The sequence below is a fragment of the Puntigrus tetrazona genome, chromosome 2 (genome assembly GCF_018831695.1).
Source record: "Puntigrus tetrazona isolate hp1 chromosome 2, ASM1883169v1, whole genome shotgun sequence".
Classification (NCBI taxonomy): domain Eukaryota; kingdom Metazoa; phylum Chordata; class Actinopteri; order Cypriniformes; family Cyprinidae; genus Puntigrus; species Puntigrus tetrazona.
In genome coordinates, this window is record NC_056700.1 from 22,925,794 (window position 1) to 22,937,976 (window position 12,183).

At 39.7% G+C, this 12,183-nt stretch overlaps 1 protein-coding gene across 1 annotated transcript; it reads left to right on the plus strand.

Annotated features, from left to right (window-relative positions):
- The first annotated feature begins 519 nt into the window (after positions 1–519).
- pias4b (protein inhibitor of activated STAT, 4b) lies at positions 520–12,035 on the plus strand. Its single transcript, XM_043222610.1, has 12 exons — positions 520–824; positions 4,848–5,193; positions 5,398–5,482; positions 7,564–7,599; positions 7,699–7,779; positions 7,841–7,865; positions 8,440–8,565; positions 9,607–9,712; positions 10,016–10,089; positions 10,564–10,724; positions 11,464–11,603; positions 11,670–12,035. Exons 1-12 carry the CDS (start codon positions 690–692, stop codon positions 11,855–11,857), a joined length of 1,503 nt encoding a protein of 500 aa, XP_043078545.1. The 5' UTR covers positions 520–689; the 3' UTR covers positions 11,858–12,035.
- The last annotated feature ends 148 nt before the right edge of the window (positions 12,036–12,183 follow it).

Below are 12,183 nucleotides of genomic sequence, written 5' to 3' on the forward strand. Positions count from 1 at the left end.
GTAATTCGATCATTTCGATCTTAAATGCCAGGTTTAGTCTGGATTTGATCCACAATCAAGCACAGAATACACTGAAAAGAATTTGAATCTGATCTTACATCTTTTTTAAAGATGAAATACAACGTGTGTGTGTTAATATTAAGTCCTTAATGTAAGCAAATCAGTAGAAGTGACAAAATATTTAGTGCTGTCTGACCTGTAATGCATGTAATTAATAGCAGAATTTAAAATGCATAATAGACTTTTAATCTTCATAACTTTTAACAATCATTCTTCGGAGCTGTTCTTCAACTAAATATACATGAAGACGTAAATCAAAGAATAAAAGGAGTAATGCGTTTTTTTAACCTGTCGTTAATTTGCATTATGCTTGCTCAGAAGTACTTGTCTAGACTCTCGATAGCATCCTGTTTTGAGTGGCTCCTCCATTCATCTGGGATCTCGCCCTGATTCTGAAATTTTCTTTCGTAATATTCTTCCAGCTCTTTCTGGAATCTGCAGACGAACCACTTCCAGTACGACAGCTCGGCGAGGTCGGGGGTGATGCTCCATTCGGCATAAACGCCTCCTGCTTCGCTGTATCTTTTATATGGAGTGGCTCGCTCGGATTCAGGAGTCGGAAAAAAACTCTTAGTACTTGTCACTAGAGTTGTGCAAAAATCTGCCGTAAGATTTTGCGTTGTTCTGTAATGCCACCCGTTCAGTCCGTCAGGTCGATGGAAAGGGACGCTGTGAGGCTGTGGATGGTGGTCGTCCGCGGTGTTGGTGCAGATGGCGTTACAGAAAGGACACTGAACCCAACAGCACTGACAGAATCTCATCAGGTCTGTTCTCATATTCCAGCTTCCGTTGAAAAGACTCTATTCTGAATTCCTTGCTCGTTTTGGAAATTGTGGAAGGAAGTTCCTTTCTTATTACCTCTGCTAGGAGTCTTACGTCAACGTCATCACGGCTCACTCCTTCAAGGTCCTTTTCAGAGAATATCAGCACATCTGATAAAGCCTGCGTGAAAATCTCCAACCACAGATCAGCATCTTCGCCGTTTTTAACCTCTTCAGATGCTCCATGCACCGCTTCTATGAACCGTCTCTTCTTCTGTCTTAAACCATCTTGGGCCAAACACTAATCTCGAAGTTCTCATTAATGTACCGACTGACTTCATCTGTGATGAAACTCTTGAAGTGTACTTTGGGATGTAGTCGATGTACTCCTGAAAATCCTCCTTTTCTGCCAGTCTCTTCAGGATGTGTTTCTCCAGATTAGATCTGTTTCCATTCAGAGATTCACAGTTTGATCTCATTTCATCCGCCAAGTCTCGGGCAGTTTTTTTGTGGACACTCTGGCGAATGGGTTCTTTGAGTTTGTTGCAGATGATCTCGCCTATAATAGTAGCTGATGTCGCTCCCTGACAGCGCTTCCGGAAAACTCTGTAATATTCTTCTCGTTTTTTTTCAAAGTAGAGAATGGGATCATTGGCTTCCCTGAAAACGCTGTGCTGTTGCTCGAATGTCGTTTGTTCTTTGTTGATGATAGCAAAAATCAAATTACTGTAGAAGTGTTTCTTGAATGTGTATTTTAATTGTCTGTTTTTTCTCATGTTCCATTAATTTGTTTGTGATTAAATCGCTGAGTTCTTGAACGTAACTTTTATTGTAGCCCATCTTTGCTATGTTATATGACATAATCTTTTTGTTTACTTGCTCAACAATGTCTGTAATTAGTTTGCTGATTTGGGCATCATACTCCTTAGAAGTCCAAAAACTAAATATGTCTTTATTTATTTTAAGCTGTATATACTCTGTGTACACTGATTGCACTTTTTGTTTTCTTTCCTGAGGTTTAAAAAGCTTTCTTTGACATCACTAAGGACGTCCCCCATATCTTTTGAAATGTCAATCTCTTGGACTTGAGGTGTGTATTTGATAATCTCATGCAGCCAGGTTGTCCAAAACGAATTAAACTCTCTTTCCAGGATCTTCTCATCATTTGCTCTGTCTTTGAGAGTTAAAGCAAGATTTTTGGCCTTCTCGAGGAGCATGTTTTCATTTTGTGTCCTCTGAGAATCAATCTTTATCTTCAGGACTCTCTGTTGAAGCGCCACATTTAATTTCCTCTGTGTTTCCCTAGTAATATTTTCCTCGATGTGCGATACTTTTTTCTCAAACGATGTTTTCCACTGAATCAGTATACTGGCATTGGTGTCTCTCTCAAAGAACTCTGACATAGATTTTTTTACTTCTGTGCTCTTTAGATTTATTTCTCTTTGAAGATGTGATTCCTCAACCACATTGATTGCTCCATTTTCTGTTTGGTTCTGTAGTTTGTTTTCACTTTCCAGCATGGCCTTCCTAAGACTCCATGTCCACTTACTGTATTCTGTCTCCAGGGCATTTTTAAAGCCGAACACAAAGCCTCCTGGAGATTTTTAATGTGACTTTTTATGTCTTTCAGCATCAGACTTGAGAAAGAATACTTTTCTTAAGGTCTTGAACACCCTTCCCAGAGCTGAGCAAAATACACCACATCTTTATGTACGTCAAATTCAACGACATCGCTAAAACGTTCTGCCTCACAGACTTCATCTTCAGCAGCGAGTCTTGTCATCTCATCCAATGTCTCCTGCAGTCGTCTCCATGTTTTTCTCTCTAGCTGTGACGTCTGAAAACACACAGCTAGGAGTCAGTCTGACCTTCTTCATTCTCATGAAGGCCTGAACCCCAATCTGAAGAATGCCCTGCATCTCAGACGGGTTTTCTCCAAAGATGTTGACTAACGTCAGATTTCCAAGGCCAATAACAAATGTGGCCAACTCATTGTCATGATGTCTAGTTGATCTTCCAGCCAGTTCTAGAGCACGAAGACCTTCAGTATCGACAACCAGAATATAGTCAAAGTTGATCTGTGTTTTCATCTCATCTGAGATGCTGATCAGCTCCATGAAGGCTCCTCTGGTGCACCTGCCAGGGCTGACCGCAAACATGGCATGAAGCGTGGTGGACTTCCCAGAGCTTTGAATAACTAAAACTGACAGCACAAAGACTCTCTGGTCTCCCAGTTTCTGGACGAGTTGATCAGCGGAGCTCCAGACCAGAGGAACGTGAGCAGCATCTCCATGCATCAGCTCCAGTGGAGATCCAGAGATCATCATCTCTGCTGCGAGACTCGAGAGAGAAGAGAACTCAAACTAAAGGCCTTTCTTGTACCTCTTCACAGATGAACATGATTCATAAATCTGACCGATCTCCCTCATGATGTGCTCCAAACCAAAGGTTGCATCTTAAAGTTCCTTAGATAATGCATCAAGCTCTGTTTGTTTAAGCAGTTCTGTAGATGTATTACTGCTATTGCTCTTATTTAGTTTTGAGACGTCTGCCCATGTTTTATTATAGTTGTTAAGCAGAACAGAAAGATCAGATGATGTATATTCATCAAGGAGGATTCTGAGCCATTTCAGGAAAAATACGGACTTATTTGTAACATGCCAGTTCACTTGTTTCATGAACGCATTTATAAACTTACTGATGCCACATTTATGCTTCTCATCTCAAGCTTTTTTGTACTTATATCCATTTCTGAGTCTTCCCCTTGAGATCGATTTAGTTCTTTTATACTTCTGACACCACTGATGCCACAGTTTGCCCTGACGAGGCAGAAATGAATCTTTGATTTTTGTCAGCTCTTTCTTCTCTAGCAAACCCATCATTTGTTGCCCTGCCTCCTTTCCTATCTTGCGATCATCACCATTGTCCTCGTCTACTCTAGTTTTTGGACACATTTTCAAGTCTGAAAGTGGTGGCAGATGGGAGACTATATTTAATAGCTTTTCAGACATCTGTCCTTCAAACCAATTCCTGTTTCAGTAAGAGCTGAATAATTCTCAGCAAGAAGGCAAATCAGTGGCTTTGCGGAGGTTTTGGATAATTATCATTCTTCTGTCGATCAGGTCCAACGTTGGTTTTTAGTCATTAAATCCAGCTGTTATTTATCATGTTCTCCGTGTAGATTACAGAAGGCAATGCGGTCAGTGAATTTATCCACATCTGTCCCAGAAGGACAGAACCAGGCGGGTTCTCCACCACTCCATCCATTGTGCCTCTCATTGATCAGACTGTTGGTCAGCTGAGACTTTGGTGAAGACACCGAGCCAAACCTGAAGAAGAGCACCATTGGCGTTTCTGCCCTTCCAGACTGGCTCGGTTTTGCTTGTGACTTCATAGTTGTTGTTTTTCATCTTCCAGCTCTGGTTTATTTCTCTGAATGTCCAGAGAGGAAACTCCAATCTGTTGTGTGAAAGGATCAGGAACAAGCAGAGCCTTCAGGAAACCATCAGCACAGTGAAACGCAGCCATCTGAAGATCCATCGAGTGAATAGGGTCTGCGTTGCTCTTTCTTTCATCAGACGAAGATGGACTTAATCGCATCAACAGTGCCTGCGGATCATTGTTTAGCTTTTTGCTGGTTTTCGTTGTGGTCCTCACTAGTCGTTGTAACAGTGATGCTTCTTGCTTTATAGTTCATCATCAGATGAACCAGTTGATCCTCAAGACCCATGAGACCGTAATGAACGAGCAGTTATCTGAAGAACATCAGCCACCAGTTTATAGTTTGTTATATACTACAAACTTCTAGAGTGCATCTCATCTTCTGTTTCCTGAGAAGTTGTTGTGCTGAAGTCCATGTAGCTACACGAACAAAACAGGCCTATATGTTTATCAGACTATTGTCCTTTTTATATTAAAAAATGACCACGGTTACGTAAGACGCATACCAAAAATGCATTTACTTCAGAATGTTATGCTAGCATGCTTTTTTTGTTGAATTTCACTCTGTATGTGTTGTCCTTGCAGGCGATGCTGGAGGTCCTGCGTGTGACGGAGCTTCGTCTTCTGCTCTCTAAGATGGGCAAGAGTAAAAGCGGCCTGAAGAAGGATCTCGTGAAGAGAGTCGTGGATCTGCTGCACAGCGAGTGCAGTCCCGAGCTGCTGTCCGCTGTCAGAGAGATGCACAATCTCAGACAGGTTTCCAAAGACGCCCGCAGGAGCTCAAAGCCCGGTGCCGTAGACGTCATCTCCATGCCAGTGTGTGTCTCTCCGGAGAAACCCCCGTCGCTCATATCAGCCTGTACAGAACCCCAGATGATCAGACTGCCCTTCTACCAGACGCTGGACACCATTCTGCCACCGACACCTCTGGGTATGAAGAAATCTAGCTTTTAATCATGCATTCAGGCTTTATTCTTGATGTCGCATTAAATGGGACAGTAAATAGCGTAATAATTTGTTGCACGTCATGATTATGTAAATGCTCTGCAATAAGGTGATAACCCTTTCTCTCATTAAAGTCAATTGGAGCATATGTTTTTGATTTTAACACGTTTGTATGTGCGTATACTTTCAGCGCCCATGTATGGTGGAGCCATGCAGAACTCGGATTTCTTTTTTCATCTCAGTGCAAGACAGCAAGCTCAGATCCAGAACAGCAAGTGAGTTTTTTGTTTTTATTTTTTATTCAGAGCCTTAATGGACAGCGTGTTTGTAGTAAGTGATGTTCATACTGTATATATGTATATATCTCTGTATGCTCACAAAATACCTTCTAGACAATAACTGTTTTGACAAAATAATTGTAAAATTTTAAATGTTATTGTTATTATTTCAGTATTGTTTTTCAACCATTTCAACATTATTTGGATGTCATGGACAAAAATTTTGGTCCTAGAAAACACTGAAAATAATGACCAGGGACAAAGCAAAGTGTTAAATAGCAACAGTGACAAACTGAATCAGCCATTGGGCCTGTTAACTAACAGGTAAAACTGTGTTGTTTTGATTTCTGTAAAATAAAATCCAGAGGAAGTTGAGGAAAAAGTTGTATAAAATCAGAAAGAAAATTATAACAAGCATGTTAAAGGTAAAGCTGGTAAGAAATAAAGCAATATATAATGATGACCAAAAAGCGCAATATTAAATGTTTAAGATCCATGGGACTGTAGCCAACCTAATGACGTAAACAGGAGGAAAAGTGATGTCATCTGAGACGGATAATCCAATGAGTTGAAAGACCTAGAAAGTCTGAAGAGATTCAAAGGTGAACTTCATGCTCACTGGAACATCAGTGTCAGATCGCACCATCCGTCGTTGTTTGTTCAGACTACATGGGAATAAATGCAAGGAGGTACCATTGTTGAAAAGTGATTTGGAATATGCCAAACTACATGCTTGTATTTGTAGGACAAGAATTTTCCTATGGAAATGAACAAAAATCGAAGTTTTTGCCAAGGCACTCCTCAGCTGTATGTTCACAGAGTTCAAAATGAAGCATATCAAGAAAATTGAACACTGTCCCTTGTGTGACATGCTGAATGTTCTGGGGCTGCTTTGCTGCGTCTGGCACAGGGTTCATCTTGAATCTGTGCAGGGTACAATGAAATCTCAAGACTATCAAGGAATTCTAGAGAGAAATGTACTAGCCAGTGTCAGAAAGCTTGGTCTCAGTCGTTGGTCAGGTCCAGGACAATGACCCAAAACACACCGCTAAAAACACCCAAGAATGGCTAAGAGGAAAAAATTGACTATTGTAAAGTCCTCTATGAGCCCTGACCTCAATCCTATTGAAATCTTTGGAAGGAGCATGAAAGATGCAGTCTGGAAAAGGCACCTTCAAACGGACACAACTGAATTTTGAACATCCCTGGGCCAAAATACCTGCTGAGAGGTGCAGAATGTTTCATTGACAGTTACAGGAAGATCTTTGATTGCAGTGATTATCAAAAATGTTGCAACAAAATAAAGTTGGGTACCATCATTCATTCAGGTCTGTTTCATGAGTTTAATGAAAATAATTCTGTTGAACACAGAAAAACATGGTCTGATATTGGTTTTTTATAGAATTTTATTTAAATTACTTTTTGTCAAATTAAAGTTATTTTGGTTTTGTGAGTTTTTCTTTCATTGACCAAAGGGTACCAACAAGTTCCATAAAGAAATGTATATCTCTGTATGCTCACAAAATACCTTCTAGACAATCTTTTCCAACATATTGTAAAATTTTAAATGCATTGTTATTATTTCAGTAACCTCACATTTCCATTTTTGTGGATGTCTGGATCATTTTTGTCCGAAAGCGTGACATTCATGCAAAGCAAAGTTTAAATAAAAGGAAAACTGAATCAGTATTGCTGTTAACTAACAATAAAAAATGCTTTTAGTTGGATGTTCAGTTGATCCAAGTATATAAAATTCAGCCAATTTTTAAACTTGTTTATTTGATTAGTACTGAAATAAAAAAATATATAATGATGCCAAAAACGCAATAAAATGACAAAACCTCCAAGCTGTAATGATAAACTTCAGGAAGTGAGTCATCTGAGCCGATTCAGTGAGTTGAATGACCAGTTCATGATTCAAACTGACGACTCGCTGTGTTTGATTCACTGATTCACCACTCGTTCAGACATGAATAAATGCATGCTGTGTACTGAGAGTAAGTGATTTTTAGCTTGTATTTGTAGGACAACTTTTTCCTAAATTTAACATTTAATTGTTCTTTCCTTCGACTCCTCAGGTCGTCTCAGTCTAGTTCAACATGCGTGGTGCTCAGGTGAAATTGAATACGTGTTTCTTTGTGTGGAGATGCTGAATGAATCGCAGGTTTGTTACAGTAGAGACATATTCTATATACACTGAAGTGAAATTTCAGGATGTGCTACAGTGAGAGCATCGGCGTTGAAGAGGACCAGTATCCTTGCATCTTTCAGTTTCACACTCAGTGTTTGTATAGGTGACACACTTCACTTCTCTATCAAATGCTTGACATAAAAGAGGTGTGGTTCACGTCAAAGCAAGGGAATTTTGAACATCCCTTCAGTAAGAATATTACAGAATGTTTGTTCAAAGTCGCTCGATCTTTACTAACGTTATCAAAATGTTGGCCCGTGAACATTGCGTATACGTCATTCATGGAGATTAAATGAAAAGTCGTCAGGAACACAGAAGCAATGGTATAATGTTTTTGTAGCAATAGCCAAAATATGAGTCAAAATTACTCATTTTGGTTTTATGCCTAAAATCGATAGAAGTTCCATAAAGAAATGTAATCAATTGAATTGTCCCCTAAATCTTTCAAAACGTCATTTTTGATTAATCATATGCATCGCTATCTGCTTCGTTTGGACAGCTTGGTGATTTTTGCACCGCCGGATTACAGAAATGCTGTAGTTGGATGTTCATCTAATGCTTTTTTATTTTTAAATGTTAGTGATTAGTCTCAGACGACATTCAAAGGTAATGTAGCTTTTGCAAAGTAAAAAGAAATGCAATGTTTAAATGGAAGTAAATTAATATATAACATTTCCATGACTTAATAGAATTGTTAGAAGTGTCTTTTTTTTATTGCCTGTAGTCAAGAGGCTTTGAAGTCATTTTTGCATCTCGTTCGTAGTGTACCTATTCATCTGATAAAGCGGGCACTGAACCTTCTCGCCCGTGTCGTCCCATCGATCTCACGCCTGGCTTGTATCCTACCTTCACAAACCGGCTGTCAGTGGTGTGGGGAAACTTCGGCAAGGTACGTTACAGTAGAGACTTTCTACCACTGAAGTGAAATTAAACAAGGTTCACAGTAGTTCTGAGTGGGGAAAAAGTTTGCATCTTTGTTTTTAACTTGTTTGTATAATGCAATTCTTCATTTGCATCTCGTGAGAACTTTATTTTGTGTGCAATGTGTTCAAAAAACCCATACAAACACACTTTTTCCACACACTGTACGCTATTGTTTCTCCTCTAAGCCCCGCCTCCTGAAATGAGTCGATTTGTACCAAGCTCATTGTTCTAAAAAAAAAAAAAATAAAGGCGAGGTGTGCCCTGATTGGCCAGCTATCCAGTGTGTCGTGATTGGCCGAATACCTAAAAATCTGAATTATGACTTTATATCACACAATTCTGACATTATAACTCACAACTTTGAGCTTTTATTATAAGATAAGAGGTTTCAGCGCTCGTTTTATTTTTTATTCAGTGGTGGAAGCTTCTGCAGTAAAGCAATAATGATGCTTTATTTATTGCAAAAAGACAAGATGCCTGGCAAACATCTGAGCATCTCACAGTTGCACTTTTATACAGTTTTCAGTCAACGGTGTTCTTTACGGATCAATCTTCTGAAAAGTCATGAAGCTAGTATTGTGCTGTCTGTCTGTCTGTCTGTCTGTCTGTAATGTCTGCATGTCTGTCGGGTCTGTGTGTGTTTGACCAATGTGTGTGTGTGTGTGTGTGTCTGTCTGTCTGTCTGTCTGTGTGTGTGTCTGTCTGTGTGTGTGTGTGTTTGTCTGTCTGTGTGTGTGTGTGTGTGTGTGTGTGTGTTTGTCTGTGTCTGTCTGTCTGTCTGTGTGTGTCTGTCTGTGTGTGTGTGTGTGTGTGTGTGTGTGTGTGTGTGTGTGTGTGTGTGTGTGTGTGTGTGTGTGTGTGTGTGTGTGTGTGTGTGTGTGTGTGTGTCTGTGTGTGTTTGTCTGTCTGTGTGTGTGTGTCTGTGTCTGTCTGTCTGTCTCTGTGTGTGTGTGTGTCTGTGTGTGTGTGTGTGTGTGTGTGTGTGTGTGTGTGTGTGTGTGTATAGAGTTATTCGGCGGCTGTGTATCTGGTGAAGCCCGTGTCGTCTCTGGATCTGTTGGATGAGCTCCGCAGGACCGGCGTGGAGCAGCAGGAGCTCTGCAGACAGAGAGGTGAGCGTTTTAACATGAATGCATTGGTCAGTTGTTCTCTCCTCAACTTGAACCAATCAGCATTGACTCTTGAACATCCCTGAAATCTTCCAAGACCCGGACATATGATCCAGCCGTGACATTTAATTAGTCCGGACTTTTTTTGTGTACGCTTTCGAGAGTAAAAACGAGAAAATTCATTTTGTTTAGTGAGCAAATCTTTTGTGCAACACATTATGTAACATTATAATTATTGTTGCTGTTATTTCAAGTATACATTTTATTGATTTGTGTGTTTATTATTTGTTTTGAACATGTTGACAGTGTCTGAGAAGTTGCGCTCTGATCCAGAAAATGAAGTTTCTACTACAGGTTTGCAAGTATCACTAATCTGTCCAGTAAGTAGAAATTGAGCTATTTTTGTCCTTTTTTTGTTTTGTTTTGTTGTTGTTGTTGTTTTTCAGAAAATTTAATTTTAATTTAATTAAATTTTTTTTCAGAAATTGAATGAACTTCCTTTAAAAAGAAGCTTTCAGTAAGAAGACTATTGTGAATTAAATATTTTTTTTATTTCCTGTTTTCACTCTAATTTAATTTATCAAAAATCTGAATAGTCTGCATGCGCGTTTAAAGTTTTTATTCACGTTCAAAAATGCAAACGCACCCAAATTAGCCCTAAATTAGGGCAAAAAAAAGAAGAAAAGAAGCAAAATAGAAAAACAACAACAAGGAAATTCAACCAAAGCATTATGAGTAATTCTCAGCTGAACAACGGCAACCCTGTGGAAGAAACTGTGTTCCTGAAACGCACGCATTTTCACAGCGGCGCCGAGTCTGAATCTCTCCGTTTGCTTCTGTCTGTCTGTGTGAAGCTGGCAAAGACGCGCATGTCCGTTCCCTGTCGGGCTCGAGGCTGTGCTCACCTGCAGTGCTTCGACGCTTCCTTCTTCCTGCAAATGAACGAGAAGAAGCCCAGGTGGACGTGTCCCGTGTGCCACAGATACGCTCCGTTTGACGAGCTGCGCATCGACGGGTGATCTCCTCAGCACTGCTCTCTTTTTCATTTAGTAACACTTCACAACGTGACCGTGCACGGCTAATAATAATCATAATAAGACACTACATAGCTGTCACCAATCAATCGATCGATCATTTTTACTTGTATAGAGCTTTTAACAACACGGGTTGCATCAAATAAAATCACGATTCGAAACGATAAATTCAACTTTGCACTTTGCGTCACTTCAATGGAGTGAGATTGTTTTCGAAAATAGAGAAATATGCAAAAAAAAAAAAAAAAAAAAAGAGGAATGAGAAGCTGTGTGTGCAGTGAATCGCTCACCGAGTGAGTCATTTATTCAAATGATTCGTTCAAAGGAGCCGATTCAGTCATTCATTCGTTACTCGGAAACGGCTCTGCTATGGCTGTGTTTGGAGCTATTTATAATACGATTTTAAAATGCAAAAAAATAACTAAATCTCCTACAGATACTTTTAGATGTACGCTTTTAGCAGCAGGCGCTTTTATCCGAAGCGCTCATTTTTATCATCTTTTTTGCAATGCGTTACATAAAAAAAAAAATGCATTTTTTGCATTCGTGTTTGAAGCAGGAATCTTTACATTTGATCGAAGTAATGACGTTAACCCCAAAAAAATCAATGCACAGGGCAGCTTGGTGATTTTCTGGGCTTGAATAAATCATGAAATCAAGACTGATGGTCCACAACCCCAGAGATCTCTTCTGATGCTGTTTGTTGGCTGCGTTCTCTAGTTTGCTGTGCGAGGTTCTGGAGGGATGTGGCGAAGATGTGGAAGAGATTGAATATCTGCCTGACAGCAGCTGGAGAGCCCAGAGACACGACGAGAGCCGCAAGAACATCGAATCCGTTCAACATCAGCAGATCAGACACGGTAAGATCAGCTGCGTTCACTTCTCTGTTTCTCAGGAGCGCGTCTCATCTGAGTTTCTCGTGATAGATGTCGGTCGTAACGGGACGGGCGGCATCGTCGTGGATCTGACTCAGGTGTCCTCCGACGATGAAGACCTCCAGAAAGAGGAGACGGTTTCTACACGTCTAGAAGACAAAAGCGTGCACTTTAGAAAATCTGGCGTAGTCAAAACCTCTAACCCCAAAAGTCGAATAACCCAGGTCCAAATTTATTAACCCAATTTATATATATATATATATATATATATTTGTAAATATAGCCTCTGACAGTAATGTAGAATAACATTTCCAAAGGTTTTTTAGCGTATACTGAACTCGTCGTTCAGTCTGTTCTGTATGTTGTGTGTCTCTTTATTGTGGTGCCAATAAAGTCTCCTTTATTAAATGGATAGTTCTGATTCTGAATTTTGTTGAATTTATGACATGTAAAGTTGACTTTATACAAAGTCATTTTAAAATTGCACATTTTATACGTTATGTTTTTGCACAGATGACGCATTTTGAAATGCAAGTTGAAATAAATGAAGTAAATACTCAACAAA